Below are 13,135 nucleotides of genomic sequence, written 5' to 3' on the forward strand. Positions count from 1 at the left end.
TTGTTATGTGTTTCGCATGAGGTGAACACAAATCAGGTGAGAATTATCCCCAAATCTTGTAAAGAACCATACATGGGAAAATCAGGGGAGAGAGAAGGACAAGGGAATTCATGGCACTTGGGAGTGATACCTTCCTTTAATAGATTCAGGATCTGAGCCAGCCTCTACAGAAATCAACTGAAAAAAAACCACCTGCTAGCTCCTGTGAGCTGAAGATGAAGCTTGTAATGATGAACTTCGCTTAGCAGTTGTCCGAAATGCTGCAGTCTGGGCTCCTGAGTTACCGCCGGATGGCTTGCTCACGTACCTGCATCCCCGCCCGTGCGAAGACGAGGCTTCAGCCCGGGACAGCCCTGCAGCTCCGCGGGCACAGGCCGACCCCTGCCCTGTGCTCCCCGATGAGGGCCTGCCGCCCACCTACCCTGCGCGCCCCGAGTGGCAACGTCAGCGCCAGCACAGCAGCCCTGTGCCACCACACCCCTATTTTGCCACCTTTTCGCCATCGCTGCAATCCCAGCGGCAGGGATTCCTTTCACGTACCAGGGGAAGGAAGGGCTGGAAACGGTGGTTTCGCCTCTGCCAGCGGTGCTAGCTCGGCGAGGATGCTTCCAGCTTTCATAAAGCAGATGATCAAAGCCTTTGTGTAAATCCTGCCATCGGGAGAGGTTGCACCGCTGTGCTTGCAGCACACCAGAGCCCTGTGCAGCTCCCCCAAATCCTGCTTTCCTCAGCTGCAAGCTCTTGGCACCCCAATCATCTCCCCCCAGCCCGACTCGGGAGGGGAACTGATGCCGGGGAGAGAGAAATCTTTGCAAACAGTTATTTTCTTTGCCAGTAAGCCAGAGATTTAATATACATGTGAGTGATCTGGGGCCATATTTTTTTTTTCAGCCTTCGAAATTATATTTGTTTGCTTTCCAGTCTTCTGAAAGATGCGTATCAGAGGCACCTGAGTGCCGCCACAGCAGCTGCCCGATAAGATCTTTACAAGCCATTTGCACAACCGTGCCTTTTGCAAAGGGAGAAAGAAAGCGTTAACGAGTTGACAAGCACACTCTTCCTTGCAGCAAGCAGCACTGCCAGCCGCAATATTACTGCAGGGAGGAGAGAGCAGGGTGGTGGCAGAAGACCTTGGAAAAAAATGCTTTGTTCAACCCGGTTACAAAGGCTCCTGCTTCCTTAACGTACCAACTCCTAGCTGGCCGAGCAAGGCAATGGATTCAGTAGAAACTCGACTTGGTAATGATGCAGGGCAGCGCGTTGCTATCGGGGTTTCAAGGATGAGTCCTTGGGGTGGAAAGAAAAAATGTTTAACCAAGAAGGATCAAAGCAAAAAGCTTTGCTAGCATGTTTGCTAGGCATGTGGCTCCTGTATCACTGCTGTTCCAGATTCTGACCTGCCGACCGCAAATGGGGGTCCGACAGTGGTTTTACCCTCTGACACTGCCATTTGCAACCAGATCCTCAGACTACGGAAATTTGCCCGATCTCAGTTCAGCCGGAACACACGCACACACACACACACACAAATCCTGCTTAGGAAAGAAAGGACCAAGACCAGATTTCAAGAATAACTCAGACAGGCAAGTGGATATTTTCTTTCATGCCTTGCTCTTTTGCATTTACTGAATTTGTTCCACATGAATGTAGAAACAGCTGCATCAGCACCAGCACTGAGGCTGGAACCTTATTAATATTTATGCCCAGAGAGCAGAGCACACAGGAATCGAGATGCCTTGCCATCATTGGTTAGGGGACCCCAGCATCCATACAGCATTTTGCCATGTTTGGGGGCCAGGCAAGCAGATTTATTAGAGAGCAGATCAATTCCTCATAAGCACTCTCACCCGATCGTGGGAAAACTGCCCCTTGCCTCCTACCTGGTCTTTGCTTCTCCTCGTTCAACGATTTTCTAATTAGGGAAAACATTTTTCATCTCTCCTTTGCACTTCTGTGGTTTATATTCTCATCTGTTAAATATGGTTGGAGACATTATTAGATGCTTGAATTATTATTATTTGCTTATATAAGGGCATACCCCTAAGCCTTAGTATGAATGAGATGAAACAAGAAATAACGCTGTGACAGATCCAGCACGTGCTAGCGGCGACTGAGGTCACGATACAAGGCGTTATGCACATGAAAGGTGTCGCGTGATGCCAGTGTGACCCTCGGAGCCTCCTTGGAGGCTTCTTACTGCTGTAATCTGTGCTGACAAGGTGCTGCAGTGAGAGTCCTTAATCTGAGGCTGAGGGTTTTCCTTTCTGAGAGCGCTGAGCAGGGTTCTGGCTGACAGCCTTGCTCCGGCTTTTGTTTCTCGAGAGCAATCCTTAGGTTCTCTAATAATGAGTAGCTGGTGAGCAGGTAGGTGCTCTCAGCAAAACTGAAACATTCACATATTTTTGACTAATTGATAGAAACAGTGGCTTGTAGCAGCAGTAAAAGAGAAGAAAATAATCCTGTGATCTGGTTGAAGCCGGTTGCAGGGAGGATGCGTAGCAGCCCCAGACGGCTGCACCAGCAGCCCCTGGCTTCACCCCTGCCGAGGCCAGGGACACCCCAAGATGGGCAGCGCCGGCAGGGGCTGTGGGGCAGCAGCCCTGGCCCCAGAGCCCACAGGTGAGCGCGGCAGCACCGGAGGGGTGTCCCTGCTCCTCTGGGGTGCTGCTTGGGTGGGCCTGGGGGCTGCAGATACAGCATGGCCACGGCCAGGGCCTCACCCGTCGGGGCCTGTCAGGTGACCAGAGCCCACCCAGCAGCCGGGCTGGCGTGGAGCCGCTGCCGATGGCATGGCCACCCCTCGCTGCCCAGTCCTGGGCCACCCTGGGCATGTCTCTTCGGGCACACGATCCTGGGTACCGTGGCCTGAAGACAGTTCGGCTTTGATGAGCTCTGGGGTTTAAGCGTTGCACCGGCAGGCAGAGACAGCCGCTGCTGGGCTGGCCGGGCAGGCGCGCGCAGGGGGAGGCGGGTTGGCCTTTGCTGCTCCCGTGAACGCGTCCTCTCTGTCGACATGCTGCAGTTTTCTGCCGCCTCCCTGTTTTCTTCCTTTAGGATCTCACAGCTTTCCGTGCTGGCGTTGATCCTCCCCTGTCCTTGAGCTGCTGCTGATCGTGTTCCTATAATCCTATCTCTGCCTGCAGTTGTACCTTTTCTTATCGGGCGTGGTGCTGCGCTGCTGTCTTTCCCATAGCTTGGCAGTTTTCTCGAGAGCCTGGGCAGAGGCTGTGCAGCTGGGCCATGTTACAGCCAGGACTTTTGTTGGAGGCAAGGCTACCAAGGGTCGCAGTTAGCACACAAGTCATGGCTGCTACCAGCCTTGTCTACTTCTTGTCCTTTCCCACCAGCTGGCACAAGCTGATCCAGCCACTGGTATAGCCTCCAAGCAACCCACGTGCACAAACCAAGAAGGTGTGCAGAAATGGAGACCCCCAAAAAAAATTTTGTTTGCAGAGATACAAAATATTCTGCATGGGCACCACCCTGAATTCCTCCCAAATGTACCCAGGGTCCTCCGGGCCTGCCCCTCCCTGGCCCTCCTCTGAGTTACAATGATGCACACTGAGGAGCAAAATGTTGGTTTGCCCTAAATGACCTAATGAGGTGCCCTAGACGCAGGTCATCTACTGCCTAGCCTGGTCTGTGGTGTAAGACCTCAACTTGCGCGAGCCCAAACTTCTTTCTCATTTTTATGTACTATGGCATCCTGCCCCTCAAGATACGGAAAGCTTAGATGCCACTCTTGGGGGTCTGGGCATAACTTCAAGGTCTTTAAGTCATTCACGTCCTTCTGAGAGGAGCCACAGACAAGGACGTGGCCCGTGAAATGGGATGCTGAGCCATGGGGTGGGTGCATGTTTTCTGAAATGAAGAGCAAGTTTCTCTTTAGGAAAAAACCTTCTAATGACCCACAACTGTGCTGCAGTACATCACACAAAGGCACATATTTCCTATTATAAAGTAAAATGACCGAGGCCTTCCCTTGGGCTTTTGTTAGCTGGCTGCCACAACCTTCTGCATGCTGCAAGGGAGTGGGGGCTTTCATCAGCCACCACTTCAGTAGCTTAAGGCAGAGGCTCTGACGGTGATCGCACCCAACCTTGCAGCCGGGAGGACAGGAACCACGAAAGCGAAGGGGGAGAGGATACGTTGAGTAAAACTGGGTTGCTCCTCCGAGCGTCGTTAAACAAACTCTTGACTGAGGTCATGTCATTCCTCCTCTCGTGTGTCCGGCGAGGGTGGCTGCGGACTGAGCCCGTCAGCCGGCATTTCACCCGCCCGGCCGCCGCTCCTGCGCGCCCGCCGCCGCCGCCCTGCTCTTACACCCTGGGAAATCAGCCGGGCGAGTGAAAATGTTGCCGGGTTTTTGTTGTTCCTTTCCTTTTTGTGCAGCTCGTTTCTGCCGGGAGGGGGGGGCCGGTTGCCGGGGAGACCGGGGATGGAGGCATCCAGCCCGGGCCGGCCCGGGGCTGCGCCCACGGACGCACCGATGTGAGGCAAATACAGAGAGGGGAGAGAGAGGCACCGGCAGCCAACAGCCGAACACTCCGTTTCCCGGCAAGTCATTTGCAATAAGCTGCGCTGAACCTTTGGGGAACCCTCTGTTGCAAATGCTTCCCTTCGAATTAAGCTGGACCTTGTCTGAAGTCTCCTGAAGTGAGCTGAACGGCTGCTGTCCGCCTCGAAAGGGTCTTGGCCAGGGGCTGCAGAAAAGCTAGAGCTGGATTTCCTCCCTCGTCCCCCAGTAATGCAGCTGTTTATTTTAGAAATCAACATTTCGCGTTGGTTTTTTCCCCTCCAGTCTCAACAAGTTCTGTACAGAAGATACACTTGAACCTCCCCCCTGCCTTCAAAAATTAATTTATTTTAAGATAAAGCAGTTGGGGTGGGTTTCTTTCCTCCGGTGTTAATAATCTGTTTTCCTTGAATTGGATTTTAAAATGGCTTCCTTTGAAGCTTCAAGCTGTTAGGAATGAGCTTAACGTAGGTATGGAGGATGTGTAAAACCAGCTACTCCCTTTCGCGCTGAAATGTCAATAATTCTTCTAGTAAACAACTAATATGCTCTGTACGATACGCAGAATACTTGGAAATCAGAGTGGCGAGCACTCACGGTACCTGTATTTTGCACCAGCTCTGCCGTCACCGAGTTTTGCTGCGACAGTGTTTTCAGGAGCACACCCACCGCAGCCATGGGAAAGCCTGGCATTACTTTGGCTCATTACCTGAAGCGGTCAGTGGTCCACTGGAGCTGCTAAGCTGCAAGTTATTTTTAAACAAGTAATTATAGATGTGGATGTTGATGTGGCAGTTAACATGCCACAAAAAAGATTCGCTTGGAATTAAAGCTACACATTGTTTGCGAAGTGTAGTCAACCAAATAATTGAATTGCTCCTGGCTTAGACCCGTAAAAACAGATTTTACAGGGAGTGCAAGTGATCAGATTTATTTTTCTCGGAATCACTACAGAAGAGACAAACCTGAGAGTGTATTTTCCAGCATCCCCTTTTGGAGCTGGGATGCCGTCTCCCCGAAAGGCGAACAAAGAAAGGTGTGGATGCTTCAGCATATCAATCAGACGAAACCGGTTTTCTTCTGCAGACTGCCTTGGAAGAATGTAAAATCGGAGCTAGAGTGATCCGCAGGCAGGGTTATCGATCTGCATAAGCGAGGTTAGGAAGATTAGGGGGATCGGCACATGGACAGAACAAAGGAAAGAGTATGTCGAAGAAATACGTGCTGGAAATGGTGATGAACTTTTATCTGCGCCTCTAGAATAGCTGCAGCCTTAAAACATGGGGTCACTAAAGCCGGGTTTAGTGGGGTACCGCCTGGCGCTGGCTGCGGGGAGCCTGCCTGCCCTTGCCGGGGCTCCGGGCAGCCTCCCGGGGAGCCGCACGCTCCCACCGCCGCCCACACTCGCACAAGTGCGGTGGGAAGCGGGCGGTACCGGTGAGGAGCCGGTACGCCCTTCTGTGCTCTCCCCCCACCCGATCTCTTCCTCCTCCGGCGGCGTGGGCATGTGCCCTGCCCGCCGGCTCTGCGGCCCTCGTAATGACCGCGGTGCCGCACCGGGCTGCTCGGAAAGAAACCGGGCAAAGCAAACCGGGGCGCACACGTTCAACCCTCCCTTGCGCCCCCCCCCCCCCCCTTTCAGCTCCTCGCCTTTCTTCATCCCTCGCCATGTGTAATCCGCAACGAAGCGACAAAGTGCTGCCAGTTTGCAAGACCCGATTGCCGCAGAGCTCGGGGAAAATACCCCCCCAAAACCCCCGGGCCCCGTGCGGCAGCACCCGCGTTCTCCATTGTCTGGCTGAGGGTCGCTGGTGGCCGCAGCTGGCGGAGGGACAGCGCGGAGCCGGGCGCTTTGCTAGAGAGCGGCTCCTGGCTCAGCTACGGGAGCTAAATCCGACCTTTTTAGGCGGAGAAAGAAAAGCTGAGCTCGGCACCGGGGGAGCGGCAGGCAGGGATCGCTGGGGGGACGGCTGGGTATAGGGCAGGGTGGGCAGACGAGAGGTTACACGGCACAGCCCCTGCCGGGGGGAAACCCACCCGCGTCCTGCCGGGGCTGGACGAACCGGGTCAGGGCAGCGGGCTCATGACCGCCGGCGCGGGCATGTGCGGGCAGAGGGGCGGCAATCACCGGCGCTTGCTGGTGCCGGGGGTGCGAGGTGCCCCCGCGGGGAGGGGAGTCTCCCGCCGGCGCCGTGTGAACGGAGGCACCGGCGGGGGCGGTGGCAGCCGCCGGGCTCCCTCCCCCGCGCGGCAACGCCCGCTGCTGCGGCAGGGAAAGCTGCTCGTCTCAGCGAACAAAAGGCTGCGGCGGCCGCGGGAGGGCGGAGGGACGGCGGCCGCCAGCAGCGCGGCGGCGGGGGCCGCTTCACACGTGGGCGGGCGGCCGGCCAACAAAGCCCCGGGGCGGGCGGGGCCCTGGCCGGGGAAAGGGCCCCCCAGCTCATCCCGCGGCCCAGGGCGGCCGCCCCACGGCCGCGCTCCGCGCCTTTGTCCCCGCTGTCAGCGGCGAACCGGGGCTGCGGCGGCGGCGGGCGGCGGTGGCGGTGCGCGGCGGGGGCTCCCAGGGAGCCCCGCCCCTGGCCCCGCCCCGCCCCCCGCTGCGGGAGACAATGCCGCAGCCCCGCCCCGCCCTCGCGCGCCCATTGGCTCCGCGCCGTTCCCGCATGACGTCACCGGCGGGGCGGGGCGCGGCGCCCGATTTAAGGGGCGGCGCGGGGCGCGGCCGCTGCAGCGGCGAGTGCGGGAGCGGGCGGCGAAGGCGGCGGCAGCAGCGGCAGCAGCGGGGCAGCGTCGGACACCGGCACCATGCGTGAGATCGTGCACATCCAGGCCGGGCAGTGCGGCAACCAGATCGGCGCCAAGGTACGGGCCGGCGCCCTGGCCCTCTGCCCGGGGCTCCGGTGCCGGGGCGGTGCCGGGCGCGGGGCGATGCCCGCTCAGCCGGGCTCCGCGCGTCCCGGGGAGAGCGCTGCCGGGAGGGCCAGCCTTCCCGCTGGGGAGCACCGCTGGGCTCGCCCCGCCGCGGGAGGGTCCGTGCGGGGCGGCTCCCGGCTGTCGCCTCGCGGGGGAACGCGGGGGGCTTCTGCGGCGTGGGCGCGGTGCGCCTTGGGTGGGGGGGCAGCCCTGCCGTCCATCTGCTCCCCGCGGGCTGCAGGGGTCCCGGGCGGGTGGAGGAAAGGGGCGCCGAGCCGGTGCCACACCCCTCACGGCAATGGGGGGGGGTGGTGGTGGTGAGGGGCGCGGTAGCGGTCGCGTCTGGCGGGGGCCGCCCCCACGCGTGGCGAATCCTCGCGCGCCACGTTGCGGGGCTTTGGCCAGGGGGCGCGGGTGGGGCGTGGCGGCGCTGACCCTCCCGTCCCTCCCCCGGTCCCCGCAGTTCTGGGAGGTCATCAGCGATGAGCACGGCATCGACCCCACGGGCAGCTACCACGGGGACAGCGACCTGCAGCTGGAGAGGATCAACGTCTACTACAATGAAGCCACCGGTAACGCCCCTCTAACGAGCTTCCCGGCCCGGTGCCGCTGGGGCGGGCAGGCAGGGTGTCCCCAGTGCATCCTGCCGTGGGGGCTGTGCCCCAGCCCTCCCCGCAGCGGGTAACAAACATCCTGGCACAGCTTTAACAGCTGCTTTGTGTCCCTATCACCAGACACCTCCCTCCAAATTCCCTCAGCCTCTGCATCCCGGGCAGCAGATTGCAGGGAGGCGGAAGGGAGCACAGCAGGGCTCCTGTGGCGCTGGCTGCAGGGCTGTAACGCTGCTGCTGGTTCCTCCCGCAGGTAACAAGTACGTCCCCCGTGCCATCCTGGTGGACCTGGAGCCCGGCACGATGGACTCGGTGCGCTCCGGCCCCTTTGGACAGATCTTCCGGCCCGACAACTTTGTCTTTGGTGAGTGAGCGTGGGATGGAGGAGTCCCGAAGCGGGAGCTCCGTGCGCAGGAAAGGCTCAGCGTGAGCGTGCAGGTGACCTGGGGGTCCTGAATCCCAACAGCACAGTGGGGATGGAAGTGAGGGGTGAAGCCCATGGGGCAGGAGGAGTGGCATCCTCTCTGTTCCTCCGCGGGGCACTGACGTGGCACCCCGCTTCTGTTCCGCCCTCTAGGTCAGAGCGGGGCTGGCAACAACTGGGCCAAGGGGCACTACACGGAAGGTGCTGAGCTGGTGGACTCTGTCCTGGATGTGGTGAGGAAGGAGTCGGAGAGCTGCGACTGCCTCCAGGGCTTCCAGCTGACCCACTCGCTGGGCGGCGGCACGGGCTCTGGGATGGGCACCCTCCTCATCAGCAAGATCCGGGAGGAGTACCCCGACCGCATCATGAACACCTTCAGCGTCATGCCCTCCCCCAAGGTGTCGGACACGGTGGTGGAGCCCTACAATGCCACCCTCTCTGTGCACCAGCTGGTGGAGAACACGGACGAGACCTACTGCATTGACAACGAGGCCCTGTATGACATTTGCTTCCGCACCCTGAAGCTGACCACTCCCACGTACGGGGACCTCAACCACCTGGTGTCGGCCACCATGAGCGGCGTGACCACCTGCCTTCGCTTCCCCGGCCAGCTGAACGCCGACCTGCGCAAGCTGGCGGTCAACATGGTGCCTTTCCCCCGGCTGCACTTCTTCATGCCGGGCTTCGCCCCTCTCACCAGCCGCGGCAGCCAGCAGTACCGAGCCCTGACGGTGCCCGAGCTGACGCAGCAGATGTTTGACTCCAAGAACATGATGGCCGCCTGCGACCCCCGCCACGGTCGCTACCTGACGGTGGCCGCCATCTTCCGGGGCCGCATGTCCATGAAGGAGGTGGATGAGCAGATGCTCAACGTGCAGAACAAGAACAGCAGCTACTTTGTGGAGTGGATCCCCAACAATGTGAAGACGGCCGTCTGCGACATCCCCCCGCGCGGCCTCAAGATGTCCGCCACCTTCATTGGCAACAGCACGGCTATTCAGGAGCTCTTCAAGAGGATCTCGGAGCAGTTCACGGCCATGTTCCGGCGCAAGGCTTTCTTGCACTGGTACACCGGCGAGGGCATGGATGAAATGGAGTTCACGGAGGCCGAGAGCAACATGAATGACCTGGTCTCTGAATACCAGCAATACCAGGATGCCACTGCTGATGAGCAGGGGGAATTTGAAGAGGAAGGAGAGGAGGATGAGGCGTAAAGTTGAAATGGGTAGGAGTTAAGTATAGTCTGAGCAGGCAAGTGTTCATTGAGAGGAGGAATCTGTGCAGTTGTGCTGAAGCATGCATTTTTTTAATTTGGTGCTCTCCACTGTTGCTTCTGTCAGCAGTTTTGTATCCTTGACTGTCCAATGTAACAGTAGTTGCAAAAATACTTCAGAGTCTTCTGTTGAAATGGTTAACTTCTCAAACATAAAGGCTTTTTGTGTCCTAAACTGTCTCCTCTGCCTTATTTCTCTCTAGATTAAGAAAATAACTCTTATGTAGTTTTCTGTAGTTTCACTTCTCAGTTTAATCCTTTATGTCAGTGAAATGGTTAAACTCAATAAATCAAGATTTCTCAGGACATGAATTTGGCAGCATGAGTAAACTGCAGTTGCTCAGCTTAAGATGGTAGCTAACTTATGGAAACTAGGGGTTTGCTGTTAGGCACTCCTGTGTAACAGCTAATCTATTGTCGGGGAGAAAGCTGCCTTAACTAATAGAAATAAGACACTGCACTTGAGAATCCTGCAACTCCTATTTATGGACATCCATGGTAGTGAGGTCAGCGAGAAGGTATTGAATTCCACATTACAAGCTGTCAAAACTGATTTGACAGGATAGCTGCAGGCTTCCCCACTGCCATTCAGCAGCTCTTATTTAACTTGTTCCAGGACCTATAGTACATGCATATGGGTGGCTGCCTGTGATTTGACGTGGTCCTGAGCTTCCCTGTCTCCCCCAACCCTCCTTTCTAAATATGAAAATCCATACAGGGAAGCGTGGGTCTGTACTAGCAGACAACTCAAACTTGATTAAGAACTTGAACTTTTTCTTCAGGCATAAAATTCTCAAGTGTTTCCCAGAAATAGCCACTAAGCTGCCCTTAACTGTAAAGGGACTGACTCTTGAGGGCAATCAATTGCCTTTAGGAGATAAGAGGTGATGGGCAGATAGATAACATGGCTGATAACAGATAACAAAAGGCTGTCCAGAGCATACATACAATCTTGGAGTGGTTGGGTAGATACCCTGACAATAGCTGTCTCCCACATCCAAGTTCTGCATTCACAGGGCTGTTGTTGTCTGATGCTCTTGGTCCCTGCAGCAGGAAATGGACCTCTACCCAGGCAGGCGAGAGCAGTGCAGCAGCACCCTGTTGTGCATCTTTCCAAAGGTAAGTATGGCTTCCTTATGGTGAGGGAGGGGGGGATTTGTGTTGCCGTATGCTTAAAGGATGCAAGAACCCCGAGTGAGTCTACAATGCAGTTGTCTGTCAGTAGTTATAAGGCCTATGAGACTTTTTTCTCCTACAAAACAAGAGTAAAATCCCCCACAGAGTATAGCAGCTACCCAATATGTAAGCTGAGTCCTTAGTTCACCCAAATACCACTTAGGGGAGTGCTCCTGTACTAAAAAAAGTGTTGCTTTGAGAACTGCTACCAATGCTATGATTCCTGTGGTCCTTACTGCTCTGGAAGAGCTGGTATCCACATGTGTGCAACCTCTTTTGTGATCCTTTAATGAAATGCTTGCAAGGCATTACTGGAATAAAGACTTAAAAGGGAGCTACTATGCATGACTAATCTTGCCCGTTTTGGCTCTATTAATTGACCACGGCCTGCAGACACTGCTCAGTGTACCCTGTTCCTTTGCTGATGGGCTTATTATCCTATGGTGAGATCTATGATGGTGTGCAGGGCAACAGGCACTTGCTAAAGGTTTTTTTTTCTTCATCTATATGCTTCATTTCTGGTGTATACCCTGTAAAGAGGGCTGAGAAGCACTTAAACTGCCTGAACTGCCAGTAAACAAATACAACTATATATACCCACATTAGTACTTGTATTTCTTAGCACCTGAGCAGTTCTAGGATTAAGCATTAAACAAATCGAGGTTGTTTTAGTAACTGAGTTACTACATGCTGCCCCAGGCCCTTTGGGGAAATAGAAGCCTGTCTGGTTGTCAAAGTAACCTTCCCTTGAAATTACCTAGCTGGGTTGCACTTGAAACTGTTTATCATATAGCTTTGTTTGTAAAGCTAAGAAGGGGAGCCAGCAAACAAATTTAAACAAAGTTTAACTAAAAGATGAGAGCCCAGTGTTTGATAGTAAAGATCTTCCTTTCTGCTATGGGACTGCAGCAGGTTTCACTAGTGTTCAGCATGTCTAGCTTCTAATTCTTAGTGTAATTACACTCTGTCTCTAGCTAACCCTTAAATATAGCTACCCAAGCAACACATTTCAGTACAGCTCCCTTACTAGAAAGTAGGACACCATCCCACATTGCTTGCTGTATTCTGTTTTTTCTAGAGGAAGAGAAACCATAAATAGAGATACTCTAGACAGAAACGTGTCCTTTCATAAATCCTACACAGCTTGTTTGCCAGTCATAATAATTAAAAAAATAATCAAACCATCATTTCAGTAGGAGTTGAGGGAAATACAGGAAAAGGGGATACTGGAAGATTTAGATGGGAGGTTCAAAACTCCTTGGTAGGAACAGTAAGTCAACTGTAAGGGAGGATGAGTCCTATAGTGGGCCTGGGAGGCTGCAGTACCATTTTTTTCTGTTGGATCTTTGAGCTTTAGCTGTATCTATCACCCAAGAGACAATTCACTATAAAAACTGGAGACTGACTGCCATATGCCAAACAACAAACAGATGTCTTTGCAAGTGCTCATGCTTGCACTTTTTCTGTTTTACAGAGAAAGCAGAACCACTGAAAGGATTTCAGATTAGGTAATCTGACTGCCTTAACCTCTATTGGGTGTTGATTTGTATTTGTCCATGTGATGAACAACATCTCTAAGGCTAAAGGTCTTGCATTGAGGCATCCTGTATGGAAGAAATGAGGATAGATAGTACAGGCTTAGTGGTGTGTGGCTTAAGCCGCTTACAATGACTCATTGTGTTGAGATGGAAGTTAATAATATCAAGCAATATATTTTTGTTTCAACATATCAATGGTGGCCTGCAGGGAAGCATTCTCTGTTGACAGAGCTGATGGTGTTGGGGAAGGGAACAATCTTCTTCTGTTCCCTTTAATGCGTGGCATTTTTAAGCACATTAGCAGAATGTCTTTACCAAGGCAAACCATTCAAACCATGTTTGTCCACTGGTAGATGCAAGATGGTAAAGCTAAATAAGGCTGTAAAAGCAGCTAGGTACTATGCAAGTTTAATTTAAAAAGAAAGGGAATGAGGTGTGGTAGCACTGAGATGCCACCTCTCCTAATTTCCCTTCACTGTTTACTTCTAGGACCTCAGTCTAAGCCATTGTATCAACAGTGTTGTGGGAGGATAGTCCAAGATGTGGTATGGTTCTTCAAAACACTTAAGTATCTGTTGAGCACATAGGCCTACATATGTTTTCCAACAGATGTTTTGCAATCTGTCAAGTGGGAGCAATAACCATTGTCCTCTTCCCAACATATGTGAAGTGCCTATATACATA

At 54.3% G+C, this 13,135-nt stretch overlaps 1 protein-coding gene and 1 long non-coding RNA gene across 2 annotated transcripts; one reads left to right on the forward strand and one right to left on the reverse strand.

The window, feature by feature from the left end:
- Nucleotides 1-1,213: 1,213 nt before the first annotated feature.
- Nucleotides 1,214-7,073, reverse strand: LOC142406692 (uncharacterized). Its single transcript, XR_012774665.1, has 4 exons — nucleotides 6,554-7,073; nucleotides 5,482-5,660; nucleotides 1,881-1,970; nucleotides 1,214-1,287 (listed from the first exon to the last, which is right to left on the reverse strand). It is a non-coding gene; the product is annotated as an uncharacterized LOC142406692 (long non-coding RNA).
- A 145-nt stretch (nucleotides 7,074-7,218) lies between these two features.
- Nucleotides 7,219-9,915, forward strand: LOC142405843 (tubulin beta-2 chain). The gene is made up of 4 exons (XM_075493925.1): nucleotides 7,219-7,378; nucleotides 7,893-8,001; nucleotides 8,294-8,404; nucleotides 8,618-9,915. The coding sequence occupies exons 1-4, from the start codon at nucleotides 7,322-7,324 to the stop codon at nucleotides 9,676-9,678; spliced, it is 1,338 nt and encodes a 445-aa protein (XP_075350040.1). The 5' UTR covers nucleotides 7,219-7,321; the 3' UTR covers nucleotides 9,679-9,915.
- Nucleotides 9,916-13,135: the final 3,220 nt, after the last annotated feature.

The sequence above is a fragment of the Mycteria americana genome, chromosome 2, assembly GCF_035582795.1.
Source record: "Mycteria americana isolate JAX WOST 10 ecotype Jacksonville Zoo and Gardens chromosome 2, USCA_MyAme_1.0, whole genome shotgun sequence".
Taxonomy (NCBI): domain Eukaryota; kingdom Metazoa; phylum Chordata; class Aves; order Ciconiiformes; family Ciconiidae; genus Mycteria; species Mycteria americana.